Below are 23,611 nucleotides of genomic sequence, written 5' to 3'. Positions count from 1 at the left end.
CACACAGGTGAGGGGAGGAGTATATACACAGACAGGTATACACACAGGTGAGGAGAGGAGTATATACACATACAGGTATACACACAGGTGAGGAGAGGAGTATATACACAGACAGGTATACACACAGGTGAGGAGAGGAGTATATACACAGACAGGCATACACACAGGTGAGGAGAGGAGTACATACACAGACAGGTATACACACAGGTGAGGGGAGGAGTATACACACAGACAGGTATACACACAGGTGAGGGGAGGAGTATACACACAGACAGGTATACACACAGGTGAGGGGAGGAGTATATACACAGACAGGTATACACACAGGTGAGGAGAGGAGTATATACACAGACAGGTATACACACAGGTGAGGAGAGGAGTATATACACAGACAGGTATACACACAGGTGAGGAGTATATACACAGACAGGCATACACACAGGTGAGGAGTATATACACAGACAGGTATACACACAGGTGAGGGGAGGAGTATATAAACAGACAGGTATACACACAGGTGAGGGGAGGAGTATATACACAGACAGGTATACACACAGGTGAGGAGTATATACACAGACAGGTATACACACAGGTGAGGGGAGGAGTATATACACAGACAGGTATACACACAGGTGAGGGGAGGAGTATATACACAGACAGGTATACACACAGGTGAGGAGAGGAGTATATACACAGACAGGTATACACACAGGTGAGGAGAGGAGTATATACACAGACAGGTATACACACAGGTGAGGAGTATATACACAGACAGGCATACACACAGGTGAGGAGTATATACACAGACAGGTATACACACAGGTGAGGGGAGGAGTATATACACAGACAGGTATACACACAGGTAAGGGGAGGAGTATATACACAGACAGGTATACACACAGGTGAGGAGAGGAGTATATACACAGACAGGTATACACACAGGTGAGGAGAGGAGTATATACACAGACAGGTATACACACAGGTGAGGAGTATATACACAGACAGGTATACACACAGGTGAGGAGTATATACACAGACAGGTATACACACAGGTGAGGGGAGGAGTATATACACAGACAGGTATACACACAGGTGAGGGGAGGAGTATATACACAGACAGGTATACACACAGGTGAGGAGAGGAGTATATACACAGACAGGTATACACACAGGTGAGGAGAGGAGTATATACACAGACAGGTATACACACAGGTGAGGAGTATATACACAGACAGGTATACACACAGGTGAGGAGAGGAGTACATACACAGACAGGTATACACACAGGTGAGGAGAGGAGTATATACACAGACAGGTATACACACAGGTGAGGAGAGGAGTATATACACAGACAGGTATACACACAGGTGAGGTGAGGAGTATATACACAGACAGGTATACACACAGGTGAGGGGAGGAGTATATACACAGACAGGTATACACACAGGTGAGGGGAGGAGTATATACACAGACAGGTATACACACAGGTGAGGAGAGGAGTATATACACAGACAGGTATACACACAGGTGAGGAGAGGAGTATATACACAGACAGGTATACACACAGGTGAGGAGAGGAGTATATACACAGACAGGTATACACACAGGTGAGGGGAGGGGTATATACACAGACAGGTATACACACAGGTGAGGGGAGGAGTATATACACAGACAGGTATACACACAGTTGAGGAGTATATACACAGACAGGTATACACACAGGTGAGGAGAGGAGTATATACACAGACAGGTATACACACAGGTGAGGAGAGGTGTATATACACAGACAGGTATACACACAGGTAAGAGGAGGAGTATATACACAGACAGGTATACACACAGGTGAGGAGAGGAGTATATACACAGACAGGTATACACACAGGTAAGAGGAGGAGTATATACACAGACAGGTATACACACAGGTGAGGGGAGGAGTATATACACAGACAGGTATACACACAGGTAAGAGGAGGAGTATATACACAGACAGGTATACACACAGGTGAGGAGAGGAGTATATACACAGACAGGTATACACACAGGTGAGGGGAGGAGTATATACACAGACAGGAATACACATAGGTGAGGGGAGGAGTATATACACAGACAGGTATACACACAGGTGAGGGGAGGAGTATATACACAGACAGGTATACACACAGGTGAGGGGAGGAGTATATACACAGACAGGTATACACACAGGTGAGGAGAGGTGTATATACACAGACAGGTATACACACAGGTGAGGAGAGGAGTATATACACAGACAGGTATACACACAGGTGAGGGGAGGAGTATATACACAGACAGGTATACACACAGGTGAGGAGAGGAGTATATACACAGACAGGTATACACACAGGTAAGAGGAGGAGTATATACACAGACAGGTATACACACAGGTAAGAGGAGGAGTATATACACAGACAGGTATACACACAGGTGAGGAGAGGAGTATATACACAGACAGGTATACACACAGGTGAGGAGTATATACACAGACAGGTATACACACAGGAGAGGAGTATATACACAGACAGGTATACACACAGGTGAGGAGAGGAGTATACACACAGACCGGTATACACACAGGTGAGGGGAGGAGTATATACACAGACAGGTATACACACAGGTGAGGAGAGGAGTATATACACAGACAGGTATACACACAGGTGAGGGGAGGAGTATATACACAGACAGGTATACACACAGGTGAGGAGTATATACACAGACAGGTATACACACAGGTGAGGAGAGGAGTATATACACAGACGGTATACACACAGGTGAGGGTAGGAGTTTATACACAGACAGGTATTCACACAGGTGAGGAGAGGAGTATATACACAGACAGGTATACACACAGGTGAGGAGTATATACACAGACAGGTATACACACAGGTGAGGGGAGGAGTATATACACAGACAGGTATACACACAGGTGAGGAGAGGAGTATATACACAGACAGGTATACACACAGGTGAGGAGTATATACACAGACAGGTATACACACAGGTGAGGGGAGGAGTATATACACAGACAGGTATACACACAGGTGAGGGGAGGAGTATATACACAGACAGGTATACACACAGGTGAGGAGAGGAGTATATACACAGACAGGTATACACACAGGTGAGGAGAGGAGTATATACACAGACAGGTATACACACAGGTGAGGAGTATATACACAGACAGGCATACACACAGGTGAGGAGTATATACACAGACAGGTATACACACAGGTGAGGGGAGGAGTATATACACAGACAGGTATACACACAGGTAAGGGGAGGAGTATATACACAGACAGGTATACACACAGGTGAGGAGAGGAGTATATACACAGACAGGTATACACACAGGTGAGGAGAGGAGTATATACACAGACAGGTATACACACAGGTGAGGAGTATATACACAGACAGGTATACACACAGGTGAGGAGTATATACACAGACAGGTATACACACAGGTGAGGGGAGGAGTATATACACAGACAGGTATACACACAGGTGAGGGGAGGAGTATATACACAGACAGGTATACACACAGGTGAGGAGAGGAGTATATACACAGACAGGTATACACACAGGTGAGGAGAGGAGTATATACACAGACAGGTATACACACAGGTGAGGAGTATATACACAGACAGGTATACACACAGGTGAGGAGAGGAGTACATACACAGACAGGTATACACACAGGTGAGGAGAGGAGTATATACACAGACAGGTATACACACAGGTGAGGAGAGGAGTATATACACAGACAGGTATACACACAGGTGAGGTGAGGAGTATATACACAGACAGGTATACACACAGGTGAGGGGAGGAGTATATACACAGACAGGTATACACACAGGTGAGGGGAGGAGTATATACACAGACAGGTATACACACAGGTGAGGAGAGGAGTATATACACAGACAGGTATACACACAGGTGAGGAGAGGAGTATATACACAGACAGGTATACACACAGGTGAGGAGAGGAGTATATACACAGACAGGTATACACACAGGTGAGGGGAGGGGTATATACACAGACAGGTATACACACAGGTGAGGGGAGGAGTATATACACAGACAGGTATACACACAGTTGAGGAGTATATACACAGACAGGTATACACACAGGTGAGGAGAGGAGTATATACACAGACAGGTATACACACAGGTGAGGAGAGGTGTATATACACAGACAGGTATACACACAGGTAAGAGGAGGAGTATATACACAGACAGGTATACACACAGGTGAGGAGAGGAGTATATACACAGACAGGTATACACACAGGTAAGAGGAGGAGTATATACACAGACAGGTATACACACAGGTGAGGGGAGGAGTATATACACAGACAGGTATACACACAGGTAAGAGGAGGAGTATATACACAGACAGGTATACACACAGGTGAGGAGAGGAGTATATACACAGACAGGTATACACACAGGTGAGGGGAGGAGTATATACACAGACAGGAATACACATAGGTGAGGGGAGGAGTATATACACAGACAGGTATACACACAGGTGAGGGGAGGAGTATATACACAGACAGGTATACACACAGGTGAGGGGAGGAGTATATACACAGACAGGTATACACACAGGTGAGGAGAGGTGTATATACACAGACAGGTATACACACAGGTGAGGAGAGGAGTATATACACAGACAGGTATACACACAGGTGAGGGGAGGAGTATATACACAGACAGGTATACACACAGGTGAGGAGAGGAGTATATACACAGACAGGTATACACACAGGTAAGAGGAGGAGTATATACACAGACAGGTATACACACAGGTAAGAGGAGGAGTATATACACAGACAGGTATACACACAGGTGAGGAGAGGAGTATATACACAGACAGGTATACACACAGGTGAGGAGTATATACACAGACAGGTATACACACAGGAGAGGAGTATATACACAGACAGGTATACACACAGGTGAGGAGAGGAGTATACACACAGACCGGTATACACACAGGTGAGGGGAGGAGTATATACACAGACAGGTATACACACAGGTGAGGAGAGGAGTATATACACAGACAGGTATACACACAGGTGAGGGGAGGAGTATATACACAGACGGTATACACACAGGTGAGGGTAGGAGTTTATACACAGACAGGTATTCACACAGGTGAGGAGAGGAGTATATACACAGACAGGTATACACACAGGTGAGGAGAGGTGTATATACACAGACAGGTATACACACAGGTAAGAGGAGTATATACACACACAGGTATACACACAGGTGAGGAGAGGAGTATATACACATACAGGTATACACACAGGTGAGGGGAGGAGTATATACACAGACAGGTATACACACAGGTGAGGAGAGGAGTATATACACATACAGGTATACACACAGGTGAGGAGAGGAGTATATACACAGACAGGTATACACACAGGTGAGGAGAGGAGTATATACACAGACAGGTATACACACAGGTAAGAGGAGGAGTATATACACAGACAGGTATACACACAGGTGAGGAGAGGTGTATATACACAGACAGGTATACACACAGGTGAGGAGAGGAGTATATACACAGACAGGTATACACACAGGTAAGAGGAGGAGTATATACACAGACAGGTATACACACAGGTGAGGAGAGGAGTATATACACAGACAGGTATACACACAGGTGAGGAGTATATACACAGACAGGTATACACACAGGAGAGGAGTATATACACAGACAGGTATACACACAGGTGAGGAGAGGAGTATACACACAGACAGGTATACACACAGGTGAGGGGAGGAGTATATACACAGACAGGTATACACACAGGTGAGAGGAGGAGTATATACACAGACAGGTATACACACAGGTGAGGAGAGGAGTATATACACATACAGGTATACACACAGGTGAGGAGTATATACACAGACAGGTATACACACAGGTGAGGAGTATATACACAGACAGGTATACACACAGGTGAGGGGAGGAGTATATACACAGACAGGTATACACACAGGTGAGGGGAGGAGTATATACACAGACAGGTATACACACAGGTGAGGAGTATATACACAGACAGGTATACACACAGGTGAGGAGTATATACACAGACAGGTATACACACAGGTGAGGAGAGGAGTATATACACAGACAGGTATACACACAGGTGAGGAGTATATACACAGACAGGTATACACACAGGTGAGGGGAGGAGTATATACACAGACAGGTATACACACAGGTGAGGGGAGGAGTATATACAGACAGGTATACACACAGGTGAGGGGAGGAGTATATACACAGACAGGCATACACACAGGTGAGGAGAGGAGTATATACACAGACAGGTATACACACAGGTGAGGGGAGGAGTACATACACAGACAGGTATACACACAGGTGAGGAGAGGAGTATATACACAGACAGGTATACACACAGGTGAGGGGAAAAGTATATACACAGACAGGTATACACACAGGTGAGGAGAGGAGTATATACACAGACAGGTATACACACAGGTGAGGAGTATATACTCAGACAGGTATACACACAGGTGAGGAGAGGAGTATATACACAGACAGGTATACACACAGGTCAGGAGAGGAGTATATACACAGACAGGTATACACACAGGTGAGGAGAGGAGTATATACACAGACAGGTATACACACAGGTGAGGAGTATATACACAGACAGGTATACACACAGGTGAGGAGAGGAGTATATACACAGACAGGTATTCACACAGGTGAGGAGTATATACACAGACAGGTATACACACAGGTGAGGGGAGGTGTATATACAGACAGGTATACACACAGGTGAGGAGTATATACACAGACCGGTATACACACAGGTGAGGAGAGGAGTATATACACAGACAGGTATACACACAGGTGAGGAGAGGAGTATATACACAGACAGGTATACACACAGGTGAGGGGAGGAGTATAGACACAGACAGGTATACACACAGGTGAGGAGAGGAGTATATACACAGACAGGTATACACACAGGTGAGGGGAGGAGTATATACACAGACAGGTATACACACAGGTGAGGAGAGGAGTATATACACAGACAGGTATACACACAGGTGAGGAGAGGAGTATATACACAGACAGGTATACACACAGGTGAGGAGAGGAGTATATACACAGACAGGTATACACACCACAGGTGAGGGGAGGTGTATATACAGACAGGTATACACACAGGTGAGGAGAGGAGTATATACACAGACCGGTATACACACAGGTGAGGAGAGGAGTATATACACAGACAGGTATACACATAGGTGAGGAGAGGAGTATATACACAGACAGGTATACACACAGGTGAGGAGAGGAGTATATACACAGACAGGTATACACACAGGTGAGGAGAGGTGTATATACACAGACAGGTATACACACAGGTGAGGAGAGGAGTATATACACAGACAGGAATACACACAGGTGAGGAGAGGAGTATATACACAGACAGGTATACACACCACAGGTGAGGGGAGGTGTATATACAGACAGGTATACACACAGGTGAGGGGAGGAGTATATACACAGACAGGTATACACACAGGTGAGGGGAGGAGTATATACAGACAGGTATACACACAGGTGAGGGGAGGAGTATATACACAGACAGGCATACACACAGGTGAGGAGAGGAGTATATACACAGACAGGTATACACACAGGTGAGGAGAGGAGTATATACACAGACAGGTATACACACAGGTGAGGAGTATATACACAGACAGGTATACACACAGGTGAGGAGTATATACACAGACAGGTATACACACAGGTGAGGGGAGGGGTATATACACAGACAGGTATACACACAGGTGAGGGGAGGAGTACATACACAGACAGGTATACACACAGGTGAGGAGAGGAGTATATACACAGACAGGTATACACACAGGTGAGGGGAAAAGTATATACACAGACAGGTATACACACAGGTGAGGAGAGGAGTATATACACAGACAGGTATACACACAGGTGAGGAGTATATACTCAGACAGGTATACACACAGGTGAGGAGAGGAGTATATACACAGACAGGTATACACACAGGTCAGGAGAGGAGTATATACACAGACAGGTATACACACAGGTGAGGAGAGGAGTATACACACAGACAGGTATACACACAGGTGAGGGGAGGAGTATATACACAGACAGGTATATACACAGGTGAGGGGAGGAGTATATACACAGACAGGTATACACACAGGTGAGGAGTATATACACATACAGGTATACACACAGGTGAGGAGAGGAGTATATACACAGACAGGTATACACACAGGTGAGGAGTATATACACAGACAGGTATACACACAGGTGAGGAGAGGAGTATATACACAGACAGGTATTCACACAGGTGAGGAGTATATACACAGACAGGTATACACACAGGTGAGGGGAGGTGTATATACAGACAGGTATACACACAGGTGAGGAGTATATACACAGACCGGTATACACACAGGTGAGGAGAGGAGTATATACACAGACAGGTATACACACAGGTGAGGAGAGGAGTATATACACAGACAGGTATACACACAGGTGAGGGGAGGAGTATAGACACAGACAGGTATACACACAGGTGAGGAGAGGAGTATATACACAGACAGGTATACACACAGGTGAGGGGAGGAGTATATACACAGACAGGTATACACACAGGTGAGGAGAGGAGTATATACACAGACAGGTATACACACAGGTGAGGAGAGGAGTATATACACAGACAGGTATACACACCACAGGTGAGGGGAGGTGTATATACAGACAGGTATACACACAGGTGAGGAGAGGAGTATATACACAGACCGGTATACACACAGGTGAGGAGAGGAGTATATACACAGACAGGTATACACATAGGTGAGGAGAGGAGTATATACACAGACAGGTATACACACAGGTGAGGAGAGGAGTATATACACAGACAGGTATACACACAGGTGAGGAGAGGTGTATATACACAGACAGGTATACACACAGGTGAGGAGAGGAGTATATACACAGACAGGAATACACACAGGTGAGGAGAGGAGTATATACACAGACAGGTATACACACCACAGGTGAGGGGAGGTGTATATACAGACAGGTATACACACAGGTGAGGAGAGGAGTATATACACAGACAGGTATACACACAGGTGAGGGGAGGGGTATATACACAGACAGGTATACACACAGGTGAGGAGAGGAGTATATACACAGACAGGTATACACACAGGTGAGGGGAGGAGTATATACACAGACAGGTATACACACAGGTGAGGAGTATATACACAGACAGGTATACACACAGGTGAGGAGTATATACACAGACAGGTATACACACAGGTGAGGAGTATATACACAGACAGGTATACACACAGGTGAGGGGAGGTGTATATACAGACAGGTATACACACAGGTGAGGAGTATATACACAGACCGGTATACACACAGGTGAGGAGAGGAGTATATACACAGACAGGTATACACACAGGTGAGGAGAGGAGTATATACACAGACAGGTATACACACAGGTGAGGGGAGGAGTATAGACACAGACAGGTATACACACAGGTGAGGAGAGGAGTATATACACAGACGAGGGGAGGAGTATATACACAGACAGGTATACACACAGGTGAGGGGAGGAGTATATACACAGACAGGTATACACACAGGTGAGGAGAGGAGTATATACACAGACAGGTATACACACAGGTGAGGGGAGGAGTATATACACAGACAGGTATACACACAGGTGAGGGGAGGAGTATATACACAGACAGGTATACACACAGGTGAGGAGAGGAGTATATACACAGACAGGTATACACACAGGTGAGGAGAGGAGTATATACACAGACAGGTATACACACAGGTGAGGAGAGGAGTATATACACAGACAGGTATACACACAGGTGAGGAGAGGAGTATATACACAGACAGGTATACACACCACAGGTGAGGGGAGGTGTATATACAGACAGGTATACACACAGGTGAGGAGAGGAGTATATACACAGACCGGTATACACACAGGTGAGGAGAGGAGTATATACACAGACAGGTATACACATAGGTGAGGAGAGGAGTATATACACAGACAGGTATACACACAGGTGAGGAGAGGAGTATATACACAGACAGGTATACACACAGGTGAGGAGAGGTGTATATACACAGACAGGTATACACACAGGTGAGGAGAGGAGTATATACACAGACAGGAATACACACAGGTGAGGAGAGGAGTATATACACAGACAGGTATACACACCACAGGTGAGGGGAGGTGTATATACAGACAGGTATACACACAGGTGAGGAGAGGAGTATATACACAGACAGGTATACACACAGGTGAGGGGAGGGGTATATACACAGACAGGTATACACACAGGTGAGGAGAGGAGTATATACACAGACAGGTATACACACAGGTGAGGAGTATATACACAGACAGGTATACACACAGGTGAGGAGAGGAGTATATACACAGACAGGTATACACACAGGTGAGGGGAGGAGTATATACACAGACAGGTATACACACAGGTGAGGAGAGGAGTATATACACAGACAGGTATACACACAGGTGAGGAGTATATACACAGACAGGTATACACACAGGTGAGGAGAGGAGTATACACACAGACAGGTATACACACAGGTGAGGAGAGGAGTATATACACAGACAGGTATACACACAGGTGAGGAGTATATACACAGACAGGCATACACACAGGTGAGGGGAGGAGTATACACACAGACAGGCATACACACAGGTGAGGGGAGGAGTATACACACAGACAGGCATACACACAGGTGAGGGGAGGAGTATATACACAGACAGGTATACACACAGGTGAGGAGTATATACACAGACAGGCATACACACAGGTAAGGTGTATACATATGGTATATATGTGGGTGTAGGGGTAAGCAGAGCTCATACCTGACTGTCTCCTGTGCGGGGCCCGGTCGGGGGTCCTGCGGGGGGCTGGTGCTGTCCAGAGCTCATACCAGCCATACGCCGCTCCATTTGCTCCAGCCGCTCCAGTATAGACATCCTGAACTGATTGTCTGCAGGAGAGGAGATGTCCATGAGGAACAGGTGGTCACCCCCATAACATGGGGCCCCGGAGCAGCTCTCCCTCCCCTACCTTCATGTCACACACAGCAGTGGTCTGTACCCAGCATCCTCGTGTGCGGCCCCCCGGATCCCCCGGCTCAGCACAGTCCTGCGGGGAATCACCCTGAGGCTGAGATTTCCTGCCGCCCCGTGATGAGCAGCGTCAGCCCTCGCTGTCCTATAATCCTCACCCTACTAAAATAGACATCCCCCCCCCGGCACCCGCTCATTAAGGGAAGGAAAATCCGACTCAGCCTGTGGAATATTTCAAAATAAGTAACGGGATGGACTGGTCAGCCGCAACACCGCAACACCGTGCTGGACCGCAGCATCCTGTATATAACACCGTATACAGCCAGTGTACACCTAGATATAACACCGTATACAGCCAGACTACACCTAGATATAACACTGTATACAGCCAGACTACACCTAGATATAACACTGTATACAGCCAGGCTACACCTAGATATAACACTGTATACAGCCAGAGTACACCTAGATATAACACCGTATACAGCCAGACTACACCTAGATATAACACTGTATACAGCCAGACTACACCTAGATATAACACTGTATACAGCCAGAGTACACCTAGATATAACACTGTATACAGCCAGAGTACACCTAGATATAACACTGTATACAGCCAGGCTACACCTACATATAATACTGTATACAGCCAGACTACACCTAGATATAACACTGTATACAGCCAGACTACACCTAGATATAACACTGTATACAGCCAGGCTGCACCTAGATATAACACTGTATACAGCCAGTGTACACCTAGATATAACACTGTATACAGCCAGACTACACCTAGATATAACACTGTATACAGCCAGACTACACCTAGATATAACACTGTATACAGCCAGACTACACCTAGATATAACACTGTATACAGCCAGACTACACCTAGATATAACACTGTATACAGCCAGACTACACCTAGATATAACACTGTATACAGCCAGACTACACCTAGATATAACACTGTATACAGCCAGTGTACACCTAGATATAACACTGTATACAGCCAGACTACACCTAGATATAACACTGTATACAGCCAGACTACACCTAGATATAACACTGTATACAGCCAGACTACACCTAGATATAACACTGTATACAGCCAGTGTACACCTAGATATAACACTGTATACAGCCAGAGTACACCTAGATATAACACTGTATACAGCCAGACTACACCTAGATATAACACTGTATACAGCCAGACTACACCTAGATATAACACTGTATACAGCCAGACTACACCTAGATATAACACTGTATACAGCCAGACTACACCTAGATATAACACTGTATACAGCCAGGCTACGGGGGGCGTGGCCTGATGCCGACCTAGGAGGACGTGCACCGCGGAGCTCCCGGGACCTGGCACCCTATCACCCTTCCCAGGCAGCCATCCTTACCTGTACCCCCTCCAGTCTGCTCCCCGGTGCCGCGGGTACTTGCCCCCATACTCCGGTGGCGGTATCGCGGCGGTCACCGGCTCCGTGAGGTCCCCTCCAGCACTTCACCTCCTGCGGCCTTCCACGTGTCCCGCGCGGCGGCGGGACCATAGCCGCCCGGCATCGCGGCTGTATACCGGAGAGGTGCTGAATACCGGGGGAGGGAACCCCCCCCCCCGTGCTGTGCCGCCGACCCGCTGTGCTGCTGACCTGGGGGATCGTGGCAGCGCTCCAGCCAGCCCTGTATCCGGCCGGAGGCGCCATCTTACTGGACTCCCCTGCGCTGCCTGAGGCCTAGGCGCGCAGGGTTAACCCTGTCACTGCCGGACTGCAGCCAGGAATAAGGTAGGGAAGTAATTCCCCTGCTACTGCCCTCCTCTCACCTGGGGACCCCAAGCTGTGCAGCCCACCATACTCCCAGTGACCCCCTGCTCCTGGGTTTTGTTTTATATTAACCCTTGCAGTGCCGCTGCAATAGTCCACGTGGGTTTGGACTGTATCTCTGCTAATTACTGGACGCTAGGCTCCTCGATTGTTTATCACTGGCCCCCTCTGTCCAGACGCCATGGGTAACCGGAGGAGGACGGCTAAATTGCAAAAAGCGGCGTCCGGGGTGTCTGCGCCTCCATCGGATGATGAATCCATCCATGAAGATCCTCCATTCCAGTCCCTGGAACCCCTGGATGCGCAGGAATGCTCCACATCACAAGCCGTTCTTGCACAGATACAGTCAAACGCTGCAAAAAAATTGGGGAGATTCTCCCGCACACAGCCCTGCTCTCCTCAGGGGTCCCCAAACTCCTCTCCCTCCCTCTTTGAAGGCTCCCAGAGCCCGCCGCAGCTTGTAAGTTATGAGGAGGGCGCTGATCCGCCTGACGTGGCCACTGAACTGGACCGCAAATTTGCAGAGGTGCTGGCGGCCATTAATGGGTGCCAATCCAAACTGGTTACCAAGGTGGATGAGCTGCGACAAGACTTTGTTCTTTTAAGACACGATGTTCACAAAGCCAAAGAGCGAATAACAGAAACTGAACGCAGAATATCTGAAGTGGAGGATGTCCAGAGGCCTATGCCGACACAGATAAGAGAGCTTCAGCGCCAAATGTCTGCTTCCATTGACAGAGCTGATGACCTCGAAAACCGCCTGCGACGGAACAACGTCAGAGTGGTTGGCCTCCCCGAAAAAGTGGAGGGGTCTGACCCGGTATCCTTTTTTGAAAATTGGCTCAAAAATATGCTGCCTGCAGATACCTTCTCCCCGTTCTTCACAGTAGAAAGGGCCCATCGTGTGCCATTCCGCCCTGGCCCCCCAGGGGGCAATCCAAGACCCTTCCTGGCCCGGCTGCTGCACTTTAGGGACAGGGACTCTATCCTCAGGGCTGTCCGTACCAAGGGAGAAATTCTCTATGCCAACAGCAGAGTGTCCTTCTACCCTGATTTCTCTGCATCCGTCAGGAAACAGCGAGCACAATTCACCGAGGTCCGTGCCCGTCTCCGTGACAAGGGGTATAAATACTCCATGATGTACCCTGCCAAGCTCCGAATAGTGGATGGTCAGAAGACTCGATTCTTCACTTGCCCAACCGAAGCACTTCACTGGGCTGATGCAGCTCCACGGGCTCCAGCTGCAAGGCCCGCACCTCCTGAGTGACTGGACTCACATATCCTTTTGTCTGATGTGCAGTGACTGTGCTGGACTTGGTCCTGAGTGGTTATCCAGGGGTCCCAAATCACTGTTACAGTATTCTAATATTTGTTTACACTTTACGTGCCTCACAAATGTACCCTGTGATTGATTTGCGCATTCTTCTTGGTCATCTTGACCAGTGCGCCATTTATGGCACTCCATTCTCTCCCTCCCTCCCTCCCCCCCCCCCCTTCCCACCTCCCCCTACCATTACCTCCCCCTACCATTACCTCCTTGCGTCTTCCTTCTTCCCCCCCCCCCCTCCCCTATTTCCTCTTGGTTCTCTCTAAATATGGCTGCCTAATAACCTCCTGATCATCTATTCATTAAGGGTTGAAGGTCCCGGGACAAATGGTGTAGGTTTGTCTTGAGTTAGGGACCACTGTTCTACTATTTGACTGTTAGTGGGTATAGGTCTACACTACTGCTGTTAGGGTGTTAGACAGGGGGTTTGTATTCTTGGGATTGTTAGTTCAGTTCTGTTATATTTGTTATGCTCACTGTTGTCTGTCTGTCTATGTCTTTGTGGTATGAAAGGATGAATGCTTGGTTGCTCACGTCTCCTTCCCCACACCCCTTTCCCTTCCGCTAAGATGTCTTCACTTAAGGTAATGAGCTGGAATGTGAGGGGACTTAACTCCAAATTCAAGAGGGCCCTGATGTTAGACGTCATTAAGCGTCAGGCCCCCCATATTGTATGTATCCAAGAGACACACCTTACGGGTCAGAAGGTCCTCTCCCTGAAGCGGGCCTGGGTGGCTAGAGGTTACCATTCCTCCTACTCTGTCTACGCCAGGGGAGTATCCATACTCATATCCAAAGCGCTTCCCATAGAGGTCATACAGGTAGCACCGGATCACTTTGGCCGTTTTGTGATCGTACATTGCGCCTTGTGGGGCTTTACCTTTACTATTGCGTCTATTTATGTCCCACCTCCCTTTGATCCAGCAGTATTGCACTTAATCTCCAGTAAACTGGCTGCTATGCCTCCAAGCCCGTTACTCTGTATTGGTGATTTCAATGCCGTCCCTAATCCCTCCTTGGATCGTACAAGTGGTCTGGACACAGGCTCGGTCCGTCTGAACGAGTGGCTCACCTCTCTAGACCTCGCCGATGTTTGGCGTAGTAAACACCCTCAAGAGAGAGAATATTCATTTTATTCCTCTGTTCATAAGAGCTTCTCTCGGATTGATCTGGCCTTTGTCTCCCCCGATATGATGCAGCACGTTGACCAGATATCCTATTGCCCGCGCAGTGCGTCAGACCACTCCGCCTTGTTCATTAGTCTCCTTATAGGCCCTCCCAGCGACTCCCGCTTATGGCGCCTGCACCCGGCTTGGCTCCTGTCCCCAGCGGTCCAGAGTACTGTTAGGGCAGCGCACAGCGAGTTCTGGGATGTACACTCAACCCATCCTGATCCCCTTCTAGTCTGGGACTCGTACAAGTCCTCGGTGCGGGGGGCATTCATGTCGGGGGTAGCTGGCCATAGGAAGTCCTTGAATGCCCAGGAGGAAAGGCTGACGGCTGTACTGGTGACTGCAGAAAAGGATTATCTAGAGAAACCTACTCCGGGGAATAAAAAGACTTGGGCTCAGGCGCAGAGGAACCATCTAGCTGTAGTGAAGGAGCGCACCAGCAAACGCCTGCTAGCCAGGGAAGCGTCCATCTTTGAATTTGGAGATAAAAACGGGAAGCTGCTTGCGTATTTATCGCGGGCTGAACGCCCCTGTGCTTCCGTTCCCTCTATTGTTGATGGTAACGGAGCATTGATCACAGAACCCCGGGCCATTAACTTGGTATTTCATGAATACTATTCTTCTCTTTACAGCTCCAGATTGTCCGCCTCTTCCGTCGAGATTTCCGGATTCCTTGACAGTCTTCCACTTTGGAGGCTCACACAGGCACAGTCATCGGAGCTTGATGCTCCGCTCTCGGCAGAGGAGGTGGAACTGGCCATCCAATCGTTGCCCCCCGGTAAGACACCTGGACTTGATGGGCTGGGAGGTGAGTGGTATAGGGATAACTGTGAGACTCTGGTCCCCCTTCTCCTCAGCCTGTACTCCGATGCGCTTGATAGTGGTTCCCTCCCCGACTCCATGCGAGAGGCCCTTATTGTAGTTCTTCCTAAGCCTGGCAAGGATCCCCTGCTTCCTGACTCATACCGCCCAATTTCCCTCCTAAATTCAGATGTTAAAATACTAGCAAAAATTCTGGCAACAAGGCTTAACAAAGTAATACTATCATTGGTTCACCCGGACCAGACAGGCTTTATGCCTGGGAGGGGAACTGACATAAATATACAAAGACTACACCTGAATATAGCAGAGGCAGAGCGGTCTCCAGACCCTGGGTTTATATTATCCTTAGACAATTGTAAGGCGTTTGATTCTGTGGAGTGGCCCTATTTGTGGACCCTTTTGCCTAGAATGGGTTTTGGCCCTCGATTTACAGCATTGGTTAAGCTACTGTATAACGATCCCAAGGCTAGGGTGCGGACCAACCTTAACATCTCACCTACTCTCCCTATGGCCAGGGGCACTAGACAGGGTTGCCCACTATCTCCCCTCCTCTTCGCACTCGCCATTGAGCCCCTTGCTGTGGCGATCCGCCACTCTGAGGGCATTAAGGGCATAACTAGAGGTACTATTATTGAAAAGGTATCTCTCTATGCCGATGATACACTTGTATACCTTGGGGATGTGGGCCCCTCTCTGGAATCCCTTCTGGCCCTGATAGAACGTTATGGGGGGTTCTCAGGCCTTCGGGTTAACTGGGACAAATCGGCCCTCTTTCCCTTATCTGAGGTAGGGGTACACTCCCTCCCCGTCCCAGTCCGGGTGGTGTCCACCTTTAAATATCTGGGAGTCCAGGTGTCACGCAAGGTCCAGGCATTTACGGAGTTAAACATTACACCCCTGATAGTTGCAACGGAATCGCGCCTAAAAGCCTGGTCCACTCTCCCCTTGTCTTTGTACGGGCGTATTAATATATTTAAAATGATTTTTCTCCCAAAATTTCTATACCTTTTCCATGCCTGCCCTATACTACTTCCTAAGAGCCTGTTTAAACGCTTGGACGGCATTCTCAGGTCCTTCTACTGGCAGAGTAGCGCTCCGCGATTCAGTTTAGCGCTGCTTCAGGCTCCCAAGGCTAGGGGTGGACTGGCTGCCCCGGATCTGTATCTTTATTACCTGGCTTCCCAGCTAGTATATGCCCAGTGGTGGATAGATATAGACATGGGTAATGCAGCTACTGCACTGGCTGGTGCCCTGGTCGGTTCCTACGAGGCCCTTACAAACTTGCTGTACAGGTATAAGTCCCCATCTGATACCCCACTTCCCCTACGTACGGTAGCGGTGTGCTGGCGTAGGGCACAATCCCTGGTAGAACCGAGCAGCTCTCCCCCCCTCTCGCCTAGGACTCCATTGTGGCTCAATCCGTGGCTCTCTCACTTCCTCTCCCTCCCAGGCTGGACAATGTGGGGGGCAGCAGGGGTGAAATTTGTAGGCCAGCTCTTATCCCCGGAAGCAGAGTTACTCAGCTTTAACGAGATAAGGGAGAGACATACTGTACCCAATACGGCCAGCTTCCACTACACGCAACTGCGACACGCATTCAAAGCCCAATTCGGCTCCTTCAGCCTGACAGTGAAATTCTCCAAACTAGAGACTCTGATGAGTACCCCAGACCTCCCTAAGCCACTCACTCAGTGCTATGCTCTCCTACAAGAGCAAAAGTCCAGACCGTTTGATAGAGCCTGTGAACGCTGGAGACAGGATATCCCTGACCTGTCAGATGATGACTGGAGGGAGGTCGAACTGTCCTACTTCACATCTGTAGTGAGTGCGAGGGACTTCCTGATCCAATCTAAATTCCTCCATAGAGTATACTTCACCCCTGCTAGACTATTTCGCATGGGAGCAATGCCTAATGATCTTTGCTTTCGCTGTCAGGCTGAAGTCGGATCCTTCCTGCATTGTGTCTGGTCCTGCCCTAGGGTCCATGTCTTCTGGTCCGAAGTGCTGGAGTTCCTTAATTTACACTTTGATTTCCCACGCTTACTATCTCCCTCTGTGTGTCTCCTCGGCATCATAAATGAAGTTGTCAATGGCCACTATGACAAAATTTTCTTTAGGTTTGTCCTATACTACGCCCGAAAAGTGGTGGTGATGACCTGGAAGGACCAGGAGCCCCCTCCATTAAAAAGATGGATACTACTCATTAATAGTGTCATTCCCCACTACCGGTCCCTGTATACCAACAGGAAGTGTCCCCAGAAGTTTGACCGCATCTGGTCCAGATGGTGCGCGACTCCCCATACAGCCTTATAATCACATGTGATATATACTCCTCTCCATGATGAAGGAGACTGAGCGTGCTGGTGTGTGTGTGTGTGTGTGTGTGACTGATTGTCTACGTGTCAATAGTTATTTGTGTTGTATCAAGATGTCTGGCTGCAGTATCCTGCTGTTATCTACTATGTAATATCCCTCAGGTAGTTTTGAAACGCAGTAAGAACCTGACTGTTACCATGGCTGTTGTATAATAATCCTGTATTGGGGGGAAGGAAATATGTGACAGACAATCTTGATTTCTGGTTTTGTTTATTATGTTTGTATAAAAATTCAAAAACTGCAAAAATAAATACTTTTAAAAAAAAATACAGCCAGGCTACACCTAGATATAACACTGTATACAGCCAGACTACACCTAGATATAACACTGTATACAGCCAGGCTACACCTAGATATAACACTGTATACAGCCAGACTACACCTAGATATAACACTGTATACAGCCAGACTACACCTAGATATAACACTGTATACAGCCAGACTACACCTAGATATAACACCGTATACAGCCAGACTACACCCTCACCTGGATATAATACTATATACAGCCAGACTACACCTAGATATAACACTGTATACAGCCAGTGTACACCTAGATATAACACTGTATACAGCCAGACTACACCTAGATATAACACTGTATACAGCCAGTGTACACCTAGATATAACACTGTATACAGCCAGACTACGCCTAGATATAACACTGTATACAGCCAGACTACACCTAGATATAACACTGTATACAGCCAAACTACACCTAGATATAACACTGTATACAGCCAGACTACACCTAGATATAACACTGTATACAGCCAGACTACACCTAGATATAACACTGTACACAGCCAGACTACACCTAGATATAACACTGTATACAGCCAGGCTACACCTAGATATAACACTGTATACAGCCAGGCTACACCTAGATATAACACTGTATACAGCCAGACTACACCTAGATATAACACTGTATACAGCCAGACTACACCTAGATATAACACTGTATACAGCCAGGCTACACCTAGATATAACACTGTATACAGCCAGTGTTCACCTAGATATAACACTGTATACAGCCAGACTACACCTAGATATAACACTGTATACAGCCAGAGTACACCTAGATATAACACGGTATACAGCCAGACTACACCTAGATATAACACTGTATACAGCCAGACTACACCTAGATATAACACTGTATACAGCCAGACTACACCTAGATATAACACTGTATACAGCCAGAGTACACCAAGGTATAACACTGTACACAGCCAGACTACACCTAGATATAACACTGTATACAGCCAGACTACACCTAGATATAACACTGTATACAGCCAGAGTACACCTAGATATAACACTGTATACAGCCAGACTACACCTAGATATAACACTGTATACAGCCAGAGTACACCTAGATATAACACTGTATACAGCCAGGCTACACCTATATATAACACTGTATACAGCCAGTGTACACCTAGATATAACACTGTATACAGCCAGTGTACACCTAGATATAACACTGTATACAGCTAGAGTACACCTAGATATAACACTGTATACAGCCAGACTACACCTAGATATAACACTGTATACAGCCAGACTACACATAGATATAACACTGTATACAGCCAGACTACACCTAGATATAACACTGTATACAGCCAGACTACACCTAGATATAACACTGTATACAGCCAGACTACACCTAGATATAACACTGTATACAGCCAGACTACACCTAGATATAACACTGTATACAGCCAGGCTACACCTATATATAACACTGTATACAGCCAGACTACACCTAGATATAACACTGTATACAGCCAGACTACACCTAGATATAACACTGTATACAGCCAGGCTACACCTAGATATAACACTGTATACAGCCAGACTACACCTAGATATAACACTGTATACAGCCAGACTACACCTAGATATAACACTGTATACAGCCAGGCTACACCTAGATATAACACTGTATACAGCCAGACTACACCTAGATATAACACTGTATACAGCCAGGCTACACCTAGATATAACACTGTATACAGCCAGGCTACACCTATATATAACACTGTATACAGCCAGACTACACCTAGATATAACACTGTATACAGCCAGACTACACCTAGATATAACACTGTATACAGCCAGAGTACACCTAGATATAACACTGTATACAGCCAGACTACACCTAGATATAACACTGTATACAGCCAGACTACACCTAGATATAACACTGTATACAGCCAGGCTACACCTAGATATAACACTGTATACAGCCAGACTACACCTAGATATAACACTGTATACAGCCAGGCTACACCTAGATATAACACTGTATACAGCCAGACTACACCTAGATATAACACTGTATACAGCCAGACTACACCTAGATATAACACTGTATACAGCCAGACTACACCTAGATATAACACTGTATACAGCCAGACTACACCTAGATATAACACTGTATACAGCCAGACTACACCTAGATATAACACTGTATACAGCCAGACTACACCTAGATATAACACTGTATACAGCCAGACTACACCTAGATATAACACTGTATACAGCCAGACTACACCTAGATATAACACTGTATACAGCCAGACTACACCTAGATATAACACTGTATACAGCCAGAGTACACCAAGGTATAACACTGTACACAGCCAGACTACACCTAGATATAACACTGTATACAGCCAGACTACACCTAGATATAACACTGTATACAGCCAGAGTACACCTAGATATAACACTGTATACAGCCAGAGTACACCTAGATATAACACTGTATACAGCCAGAGTACACCTAGATATAACACTGTATACAGCCAGACTACACCTAGATATAACACTGTATACAGCCAGACTACACCTAGATATAACACTGTATACAGCCAGAGTACACCTAGATATAACACTGTATACAGCCAGAGTACACCTAGATATAACACTGTATACAGCCAGAGTACACCTAGATATAACACTGTATACAGCCAGAGTACACCTAGATATAACACTGTATACAGCCAGAGTACACCTAGATATAACACTGTATACAGCCAGACTACACCTAGATATAACACTGTATACAGCCAGGCTACACCTAGATATAACACTGTATACAGCCAGACTACACCTAGATATAACACTGTATACAGCCAGACTACACCTAGATATAACACTGTATACAGCCAGACTACACCTAGATATAACACTGTATACAGCCAGGCTACACCTAGATATAACACTGTATACAGCCAGAGTACACCTAGATATAACACTGTATACAGCCAGAGTACACCTAGATATAACACTGTATACAGCCAGAGTACACCTAGATATAACACTGTATACAGCCAGAGTACACCTAGATATAACACTGTATACAGCCAGAGTACACCTAGATATAACACTGTATACAGCCAGACTACACCTAGATATAACACTGTATACAGCCAGAGTACACCTAGATATAACACTGTATACAGCCAGAGTACACCTAGATATAACACTGTATACAGCCAGACTACACCTAGATATAACACTGTATACAGCCAGACTACACCTAGATATAACACTGTATACAGCCAGACTACACCTAGATATAACACCGTATACAGCCAGACTACACCTAGATATAACACCGTATACAGCCAGGCTACACCTAGATATAACACTGTATACAGCCAGAGTACACCTAGATATAACACTGTATACAGCCAGAGTACACCTAGATATAACACTGTATACAGCCAGAGTACACCTAGATATAACACTGTATACAGCTAGAGTACACCTAGATATAACACTGTATACAGCCAGACTACACCTAGATATAACACTGTATACAGCCAGACTACACCTAGATATAACACTGTATACAGCCAGACTACACCTAGATATAACACTGTATACAGCCAGACTACACCTAGATATAACACTGTATACAGCCATAGTACACCTAGATATAACACTGTATACAGCCAGGCTACACCTAGATATAACACTGTATACAGCCAGAGTACACCAAGGTATAACACTGTATACAGCCAGGCTACACCTAGATATAACACTGTATACAGCCAGAGTACACCTAGATATAACACTGTATACAGCCAGGCTACACCTAGATATAACACTGTATACAGCCAGAGTGCACCTAGATATAACACTGTATACAGCCAGAGTACACCTAGATATAACACTGTATACAGCCAGAGTACACCTAGATATAACACTGTATACAGCCAGAGTACACCTAGATATAACACTGTATACAGCCAGACTACACCTAGATATAACACTGTATACAGCCAGACTACACCTAGATATAACACTGTATACAGCCAGACTACACCTAGATATAACACTGTATACAGCCAGGCTACACCTAGATATAACACCGTATACAGCCAGACTACACCTAGATATAACACCGTATACAGCCAGAGTACACCTACATATAACACCGTATACAGCCAGGCTACACCTAGATATAACACTGTATACAGCCATACTACACCTAGATATAACACTGTATACAGCCAGGCTACACCTAGATATAACACTGTATACAGCCAGACTACACCTAGATATAACACTGTATACAGCCAGGCTACACCTAGATATAACACTGTATACAGCCAGAGTACACCTAGATATAACACTGTATACAGCCAGGCTACACCTAGATATAACACTGTATACAGCCAGGCTACACCTAGATATAACACTGTATACAGCCAGACTACACCTAGATATAACACTGTATACAGCCAGAGTACACCAAGGTATAACACTGTACACAGCCAGACTACACCTAGATATAACACTGTATACAGCCAGACTACACCTAGATATAACACTGTATACAGCCAG

General features: G+C 46.3%; 1 protein-coding gene across 3 annotated transcripts in view; it reads right to left on the bottom strand.

The window, feature by feature from the left end:
• The window catches only part of LOC140111314 (calmodulin-binding transcription activator 2-like), a 60,891-nt gene that overhangs the window by 24,720 nt on the left and 12,560 nt on the right, over positions 1 to 23,611 (bottom strand). For all 3 annotated transcript variants that reach the window (XM_072132345.1, XM_072132346.1, XM_072132347.1), the window contains exon 4: positions 10,998 to 11,125. In XM_072132345.1, the coding sequence (XP_071988446.1) occupies positions 10,998 to 11,125 (128 nt within the window). The remainder of the gene's footprint in view (positions 1 to 10,997; positions 11,126 to 23,611) is intronic.

Source organism: Engystomops pustulosus, unplaced genomic scaffold (assembly GCF_040894005.1).
Source record: "Engystomops pustulosus unplaced genomic scaffold, aEngPut4.maternal MAT_SCAFFOLD_414, whole genome shotgun sequence".
NCBI lineage: Eukaryota > Metazoa > Chordata > Amphibia > Anura > Leptodactylidae > Engystomops > Engystomops pustulosus.
This window is presented reverse-complemented; position numbering and strand designations above follow the sequence as displayed.